This window comes from Neopsephotus bourkii, unplaced genomic scaffold, assembly GCF_033783945.1.
Source record: "Neopsephotus bourkii isolate Nb327-2 ecotype Australia unplaced genomic scaffold, CSIRO-AGI_Nbou_v1 NB_1770, whole genome shotgun sequence".
Lineage (NCBI taxonomy): Eukaryota > Metazoa > Chordata > Aves > Psittaciformes > Psittacidae > Neopsephotus > Neopsephotus bourkii.
Window position 1 is genome coordinate 1,017,703 of NW_026902244.1, and position 9,410 is coordinate 1,027,112.

Below are 9,410 nucleotides of genomic sequence, written 5' to 3' on the forward strand. Positions count from 1 at the left end.
CTTAGACACAAGTGAAGGTTTTGGGGATTTGCGGCATTTTTTTTGGAGTTCTTATGCAGTCATAAATCTTCAGAATAATGTATTTTGTTAATATTACATCCTGCATGTTTTGATCTGTGTACTAGCCCTAAATTTGTTCAATACAAAGAAACATACAATAAGTGAGAGCTCAAGCAAGTGTGTGAAACCCCAAATGCACAATGAAGCAAAATACTGCACTTCTGGAATTTAAGTTAATTTTATTTGTAACTCAGTTTATCATCAAGTATCTATGAGGTCTTGTAAAGCAAGCAGTGGAAGTTGAAATACAGTGTTTGAGAAGGGAAAAAAAAAAGTGTAAAGTAGGAATTATTTCATGTATATGCATACTTTAAAAATCAGTTATTTTAAAGACTGTTTGCATTTGCCTGCCTGTTTGGCTTTTGATTTTTCCTGAAAGATAGAGTATATTTAACACAGTATTTTTGATTTTCAGGCATTGGAACAGAGCTCTATTACTGACAGTGAAAGTGTTTCACTTTCAGCTACAGTGAATGGGAGAGAACTCTTAAGTGTAACATCTTTCCTATGCATTTATTGCAGGGAAGCCAGGGTGACAGCAAAAACGCCAAGAAAAAGAACAACAAAAAAACCAACAAGAATAAGAGTAGCATCAGCAGAGCTAATAAGAAGAAACCCAGCATGCCAAACGTGTCCAATGATCTGTCTCAGAAGCTGTATGCCACTATGGAGAAGCATAAAGAGGTACTGTCAAAATATGCTGCATAAAGGGATTATTTTATTCATGTAAATCCAGGCATGATGATACTCAGAACTGAAAAATCAGGAGGAGTAAAGCTTGTGATTGCACTAGAATCTTTTGTTGTCTTAAGAATATATTGGAAGAAATCACCCTAAACTAAGTTAATTAGATAACATTTGTCCATAGCATTGCTGCAGCAGCACATGAGCTTTTTTCTGCAAGATGATCTAACCTCATTGATTTTTCTTCTCCCCCATTTATCTGCAGGTCTTTTTTGTGATACATTTACATGCTGGGCCTGTAATTAACACCCTACATCCCATTGTGGACCCTGATCCATTACTTAGCTGTGATTTGATGGATGGGCGAGACGCCTTCCTCACCTTAGCCAGAGATAAGCACTGGGAGTTCTCCTCACTCCGCCGATCCAAGTGGTCCACGCTCTGCATGCTGGTAGAACTACATACTCAAGGGCAGGATCGCTTTGTCTATACGTGCAATGAGTGCAAACATCATGTGGAAACAAGGTGGCATTGCACTGTCTGTGAGGTAGGTGGATATCACCAGAGACTTCTGCTCTCTCTTGCCCGACCGCTGAGCTTGAGGGTTTGTGGTGGAATTTTTTTTTTATACTGCCCAAAGTTCCTCCAGATTAAGCCTATCTTGATGAAAGGGCTGCTAGTCCTTAAGGGAAGGTGATGGCCACAGTGGGGTACCTCTTCCTCTAGATTAACTACTTTTAGTTTCTTGACATGAAAAACACCAGTACTGCAGAATGGCTACTGCTGCATCATTTATTGCACTGTAGCTCCTCTGCATAGGCAAGTTTTTAAGTTAAAGATCTTCAGGACTGAGCGGTGGGGTATGACTGCACTCAAGACTAGTCTGAACCTGCAAGGCACTAGCTCATCCACATTAAACAGATGTCCACAAGAGAAATTAGTGTACCTTTCTGCAAGGTAGCTTTTGTTCTGCTTTATATGTGGTACCTTGTGTTGTAAGGAGCACAATGGGTGTGTGTCTGGGTTGCTGCAAAGCAGGGCAAGGAGCTGCCACAACTCTTGATGATTGTCTGTCTCTTCAGCCCAGCATTAGTGGTTACCTGCCCTTCAGATCAGACCAAATAATTGCTTCCTAACCTGGCTCAATGCTTTTAATGACTGCTGCTTTTACAGCATAGATAATTCCACTGAACTGTGTTAGAGAGCAGTTATGCGTAGAGTTATACTGGTGGACTTGAGGAGGAGGAGGTGTCCTCTGGAGGACTTGTGATGACTTCTGGCTGTAGTTGAACCCAAAAAAATAAAAGGAAATTGAATAAATGCAGCCTAGTGCAAGTTATTGCCAGGTTTATGGTGGAAGTCTTAATGCCTTTGAGGAAAGCAGCAAACAGGGTTTCTTGAGGCAAGACTGAAGGAAATGGATCATACACACTGGGAAAATTAAGTGGTGGAAGTATGGAATTAAGTATGGCGTTAGGCTTCTTCTGGGTACTTCTGTGTCAGGGAGTGCCCTTCCTCCAGCCAAAAAAAGGGCAGCAAAAATCAGGGGTGTGAGCAGGTTTTCAGGTTTATGTCTGTCATAGCATGAAACTTGCACTTGATTTGAGGGTCATTTTAGAGATTAAAAAAAAAAAAACCAACACATATTTCAGGGTAGTCAGTAATTACGCTAAGAACAACTAAATGGAGAACCAAAGCCAGTCTTTTAGGCAGTGACAGTAAGTTTGTCTTACTAGTTGGAGGTTTTGGGTCTCCTTCTGTAGGTTACCCAGGTAGACATCATAGAAAAGTAACCAGTTCCTCACATCAAAAGGGGAAAAAAAAACCAACCCAACAAAAAAAACAATTCCTGCCAGACTTCATGTAACAAAATGAAGACACAATTACAGCCCCTCAGTACATTGTTCCTGATACTAGTCAAGACTTGTGATTGTAGGATCATTTTGCTGACCTGGCTTCTGTCCTCAGTTGCCCCACACTCCCTGCCTCAAAAGTCCTCTCCTGCTGTCTCTCCAGGCTACACAGCCGCTTCTCTCCCTCAAGAGTATGAGGTATAAATCGAAACAGGTGGCTGTTGACAGCTCGTGGCTGTTGTCCTCCTTTTGTTCTGTGCATGTGTACCCACTGAAACCCAGAGTGTGCTTCCACACCAGGCTCATGTTGCTCACCCAGCACCCCTCCTATATTTCTCTTCTTTTCCTGATACGGTTATAGTGCTCTGTAGACAACCAAACTCTGTGTTTTCTTTGTTTGTAGGACTACGACCTCTGCATTAACTGCTACAACACTAAGAGTCACGACCACAAGATGGTTAAGTGGGGCCTGGGTCTGGATGATGAGAGCAACAGCCAAGGAGAGCAGCAGTCAAAGAGCCCCCAGGAGTCGCGACGACTGAGCATCCAGCGCTGCATTCAGTCCCTTGTCCATGCCTGTCAGTGCCGCAATGCAAACTGCTCATTGCCATCCTGCCAGAAGATGAAACGGGTTGTCCAACACACCAAGGGCTGCAAGCGCAAGACCAACGGTGGCTGTCCAGTGTGCAAACAGCTCATAGCTCTTTGCTGCTACCATGCCAAACACTGCCAAGAGAACAAATGCCCTGTGCCATTCTGTCTCAATATCAAACACAAGCTTCGGCAGCAGCAGATTCAGCATCGCCTGCAGCAGGCTCAGCTCATGCGCAGAAGGATGGCTACCATGAACACCCGAAACGTGCCTCAGCAAAGTTTGCCTTCTCCTACCTCAGCAACGCCTGGTACCCCTACACAGCAGCCAAGTACACCACAAACACCGCAGCCTCCTCCCCAGCCCCAGCCTTCCCCTGTAAGTATGTCACCGGCTGGCTTTCCCAGTGTGTCGAGAACTCAGCCCCCTACTACTGTTTCAACAGGAAAACCTGCAAACCCAGTTTCTGCACCTCCACCTCCAGCTCAGCCTCCACCAGCCGCAGTGGAAGCAGCTCGGCAGATTGAGAGAGAAGCTGCCCAGCAGCAGCAGCAGCTCTGCAGGGTCAACAACATTAACAATGGTTTGCCTTCTGGTCGCCCAGGGCTAGTAAACCCAGCGGTGGGTTCAGTGAACCAGATGCAGCAAGTCAGCATGAATGTACCCCGGCCCAACCCTGTAAGTGGTCCAGTGATATCCAACATGCAGCCCGGGCAGTGGCAGTCACCTCCAATGCCACAGCAGCAACCAATGCAGCCAGGAATGGCAAGACCCGTTATGCCAATGGCAACACCACAGGCAGTGGCTGGGCCACGGATGCCGGGTGTGCAGCAGCCGCCCCGAAGCATTCCCCCGAATGCACTTCAGGACTTACTGAGGACCTTGAAATCACCCAGCTCTCCACAGCAACAACAACAGGTTCTTAATATCCTGAAGTCCAACCCTCAGCTTATGGCAGCTTTTATAAAGCAAAGAACAGCCAAATACGTGGCGAACCAGCCTGGGATGCAGCCACAAGCAGGCATACAGCCCCAGCCTGGGATGCAGCAGCCGCAGACCGGCATGCAGCAGCCAGGCATGCATGCGCAAGCAGGATTGCAGAACATGAATGCAATGCAAGCGGGAGTGCAGAGACCGAGTGTTCCTCCCCAGCAGCAAGGGATAGGAGCTATGAATCCCCAGGGGCAAGCGATCAACATTATGAACCCTGGCCACAACCCGAGCATGGCAAACATGAGTCCGCAGTACAGAGAGATTCTGAGGCGGCAGTTACTGCAGCAGCAGCAACAGCAGCAGCAGCAAGGAGGGGCTGGCATGGCAGGAGGGATGGCAGGCCATAACCAGTTCCAGCAGCCTCAAGGACCAGGAGGTTACCCTCAAGCCATGCAGCAGCAGCGGATGCAGCAGCATATATCAATACAGGGGGGTTCCATGGGACAGATGGCTCAGATGGGACAGCTGAACCAGATGGGCCAGCCCGGCATGGGGGCTGACGGCACACCCAACATCCAGCAAGCACTGCAGCAGCGGATCCTGCAACAGCAGCAGATGAAGCAGCAGATAGGGTCCCCTGGGCAGCCTAACCCCATGAGCCCGCAGCAGCACATGCTCTCAGGACAACCGCAGGCGTCTCATCTCCCTGGCCAGCAGATCGCCACCTCCCTCAGCAACCAAGTGCGGTCCCCAGCACCCGTTCAGTCTCCCCGTCCCCAGTCCCAGCCACCACATTCCAGCCCGTCACCCAGGATACAGCCCCAACCGTCACCTCACCACGTCTCTCCCCAGACTGGTTCCCCCCACCCAGGACTCTCAGTTACTATGGCTAGCTCCATGGATCAGGGACACTTGGGCAACCCAGAACAGAGTGCAATGCTTCCACAACTAAACACCCCGAACAGGAGTGCGTTGTCTAACGAATTGTCTCTGGTCGGTGACACCACCGGGGACACACTAGAAAAATTTGTGGAGGGTTTGTAGCATTATGGGAGCATCACTTTTTTGTTTCGTTTTTTGTTTTTCCTTTCGTGTTCTTGGACGTTTTGTACTGAAAATTCAGACATCTGGGTTGTTTTGAATCCTGGATGGAACTGCTGCTTCCTACACATGGAAGAATGAATTGCTGTTTAAAAAAAAAAAGAGAAAAAAACAATACAAAGAATATATTTTTTTGTTAAAGCCAGGCGGTTAAAATATCTGGTCTCTTTTGTGGGTTTTTTTGGTTTTTATTTTTTTGTTGCTGTTGACTCATACCTTTTTTTTAATGGGGAAAACAAGTTCATTATATTCATATTTTTTATTTGTATTTTCAAGACTTTAAACATTTGCGTTTAAAAGAAGAAAAAAATAATATTCAGAAACTGTTTCCTGAAATAATGCAACATTATAATGTATCCCGGTAACTTTGACACGTTGTGGGAAGATTTTTGTTTTTCTATAGCGAACTCTGCAGGCATTTGAAGTATTACCCCTGGGAAGATAGGAATGGACTCTTGCACACAAAACCACACATTGGCCAATGCCAAAATCCGTGTCTTGCAGATGTAGAAATTGTTGCTTTGTTTCTCTGATAAAACTGGTTTTAGATGAAAATAGGGATGATCACTCTTAGACCATGCTGATTTGAATAGAGAAGAAGCATTCTTTTCTTTCTTTCTTCTGTGTGAAACTTGAAATGAGGAAAAGCAATTCTAGTGTAAATCATGCAAGCGCTATAATTACTATAAAAAAGAAAATCCAAGAAGATTCAATCACTGTATAGAATGGTAAAAAAAAAGAAAAAAACACAACAAAAAAACTCATTTCTTACTTATAATATCATATTGTTAAATAAACTGTGTGCAACAGACAAAAAGGGTGGTCCTTCTTGAGTTCATGTACATGGTATTAACACTTAGTGTTTGGGTTTTTTGTTATGAAAATGCTGTTTTCAACATTGTATTTGGACTATGCATGTCTTTTTTCCATTGTATATAAAGTATTGCTTAAAATTGATATAAATTACTGAAGTTTTTAACATGTATTCTGTTCTTTAAAATTCATGTAAGAATGTTTAAGGTTTTTATTTATTTATATATTTTTTGGATCATGTTCTTTGTAAGACATAGCTATGAATATTCACTCATTACACAGAGCAGCCAGAGGCAGCGGTAGGAGTGGCACGATCCATGGAGTATTGTAGGTAGCATGTCTGTTTTACAACACCCTTTAGTGATTGTTTCCTTTTCGGGGAGGGAGAGGAGAGGGGAATGGTTCCCATCCATTGACTACTTGCAGGTGTTCATCCATAAGGGTTAACTGGAATAAATTATTGATAGCCGTTGCTTTTTAAAAAATGCATTAATTTAGAGAAGGATCACCAATGAAAGGAAAATAGAGAGTATTGAGTTAATTCTAGGCTAATTTATTTAGTCTACAGTAAAATATGAACCTATTGACTTTAACACTATTTTTCTGCTGTTAACTCTGAGTCTAGATTTGAGGGTTTTCTGTGGAATAAAAAATAACAAATCATGTACATGTTCCCTTTAATATCCTGTCACCATGCCCTCCTGTCCCTGGGCTACTTGTTCCTCCTCCCCCTCAGGGAATTGCTTTCTCAGAGCTAAAAGCTCCTGGGAAACTTTCCCAGTTGTAGGTGTGAGCTAAAACCATGGCTGGTCACAACCACCACCCCTCAGCCCGTAAGGTTACATATGCCTGGCACAGGATCTGCAGCAGACCTGGGAAGGTATCCCGCTCCAGCAGGAGCACCAGGCACTCCTGGCTTCCTCCAGCTTACCATTTTTATTGGCACAATGTTGGGGCAGGATTGGGGGAGAACAGCAGAAGGATTTCTCTCAACTCTTATCCCCATCCTGTGCAAAGAGCAGTGTGCTGTGGCACTGCTTCATTCTTTTTAACTGTAGAGGGTCTCCGCTTAAACTTTCCTGGCAAATTCTTCACTGTTGTATCTTTTTCACCACCATTGGATTCATCTGTCCATACCATTGTCTTCAGCAATTCAAGATGTCAAAATCTGGGGCTGGGGTGAGGTCAGTGAACACTAACCCAAAGCTTGTCCTAAAGAAAGTGCTGTAAAAAGAACAAAAAAGGATGGAAAGCCCTAATGCTGTGTCTCATGCTGTGTACTTAAAAAAGAGGAAAAATACTATATTTGTGATCAAAAAGAGGAAACTTGAAATGTGCTGGTGTTTCTAATAAAAGCTGGTAAAACTGCTTGGATTGAAGGATGGTTCCACTTGGCTGGTGCCCACTTGGATCAGTGATGCCTGACAGCCAAGGTTAAGCTAACAGCACTCAATCTCACTAATACCTTTTGTAGTATCCATTCTAAAAGCATCAGCACTGTGTCTGGATTTGGATAAACCCAGCCCTGGCTGGAGCACAAGGAGGAGGTGTGGCTCTCATGCATTCCTGTTCCTGATGGAAAGCAAATGCCAGGATACTTTTTAAGTACCGCCTGAAGTACGGTGAGCACAGAGCAAGGGATGGATTTAGATCTGCCAATCCCAGCTTCCTGGAGCAGTTGTTTTGGGTAAGAGCAGGTATTTTACCGGGGAGCAAAGGGAAATGCAAACAGGAGGAGGAGATGGGTTTGGTGTGCAACCACAACAGAACTGGGGGCTTCACTACAGTCTCCTTTGGGCATTGATAAATTCAGCATATCTGAAGACTGGATGGACATCTGATCTGTGTTTTGATCGGAGAGGTACTGGTGATAAAGGAGCAGAATCCTAGAATCACACCACCACAGTGGAGAGTGGTGCAGGATCTTTGTCATCCAAGGGGATGACCAAGACCTTCCCCCTTTCTGAATTCTGCAGGGGAACAAGGTTAAATCTGAATGGTGAGCTGCAACAATGTGGTTCTCTTCTAGTCAGATGTCCACCAGCACTGCCACCACATCGGGCTGGGAACATGTTTGTTGCTGTAGATACACCACTATGGCTCACCACCGTGGTTGCTTATTGCTGTCCATCAAGCCAGAGATCTGCCTGCTGCACTGGTGTAAGCGCTCTCTGCTCCGGCCTCCCACCTGGATGCGTTACAGTGAAGGGGTGAGCCCTGGCTGCAGTGGTAGGCTGAGGAAGAGGAGCCCTCCTCCTGGGGTGCAGCCAGTGCCAAACTCCCCATCAGTCACTGTCTCGGGAGCCAGAAGCAGTCTCTGCAACCTTAGCACGTAATGTTCCTTCAAGTCAGTGGCAGTGTATGGCAGTAAGTGAAGTTAATGGCCTACAAGGTGACCCTGCTGTGCAGCAGGTGCTTCTTCCACAGTAAATAACAGCCCACAGTTTTCTCAGGGCAGTGAAGATCAGGCAGCCACCATGGAGCTGGGAGCTGGGGGAGCACTGCAGAGCAGATAAGCTGCTGTATGGGAGCAGTGTGTCCTTCCTGCATCACCATTAAAATGGGGAGCAGGGTCATCTCTCCAGTGGACTGCCAGGGCAGCAACTGGTGCCAGTCAGTGCCAACCACCAGATGACTGAAGTGAGCCTGGGCAGAGGGGGGACTTGTACCGGACCCCAGGCAATCCCCAAGCCTTCCCTTCAGCACCACACTTCATGGCTTAATGGTCAGACCCATGGCAAGAGAAGAGGAGGCTTCTAGTGTTCCACAGCAGGTACAAGAGCTCTGTGGTGTGGCAGAGCAATGCTCAGGAGTGCTGGGGGTCAGCTGGAGGTAGCAATTAAAGCAGTGGTAGGAGGGAAGTGTTTGAAATGGGCTCGGAAGTTATTTTGGTTTTGGCGGCAGCACAGGGAACCTCTCGGAGGGGCTGGGGTTGGTTCCAGCTGGAAACACAGCCCAGCAGGAGAGTGCCAGAGTGATGAAAGGACTCACGCTGGGTTTGTTGTGCCTGATCTGTAACATCCACCAGCACTGAGGAACCCCACTGCGTGCAAGTGTTTCCTACACACAAATCTCCAAACCAGCAACGCACTGGTCCAGTCCCAAAGATAAGCTGCGCGCACGAGTGCCGTGTGTGTGTGTGTGTGTGTGTGTGTGTGTGTGTAGCTTTTCCAGCCAGCTCCCTCAAGCCAGGGTTACAAAGCTGCCTCTGTTAGGTGGTCACAGTTCCCTCCTGAAGGCCCTCAGCTCTGCCTGGAAGTGGTTAGCGCTCACCGAAACGAGACTTGCTCAGGCTTGTTATTTTTAGCTGTGTGTTCGTTGAGGCCACGCTCTGCTCTCAGGCACGTTCCAAATCTGGCTTTCGGCAGAGCAGT

The 9,410-nt window shown here is 46.2% G+C and overlaps 1 protein-coding gene across 9 annotated transcripts in view; it reads left to right on the forward strand.

Moving 5' to 3' along the window:
- Positions 1-7,405, forward strand: part of CREBBP (CREB binding protein) — a 96,912-nt gene extending 89,507 nt beyond the window's left edge. For all 9 annotated transcript variants that reach the window (XM_061379427.1, XM_061379429.1, XM_061379434.1 and 6 more), the window contains 3 exons: positions 583-744; positions 1,010-1,291; positions 3,001-7,405. In XM_061379427.1, the coding sequence (XP_061235411.1) occupies positions 583-744; positions 1,010-1,291; positions 3,001-5,166 (2,610 nt within the window). In that variant the 3' untranslated portion in view covers positions 5,167-7,405. The remainder of the gene's footprint in view (positions 1-582; positions 745-1,009; positions 1,292-3,000) is intronic.
- The last annotated feature ends 2,005 nt before the right edge of the window (positions 7,406-9,410 follow it).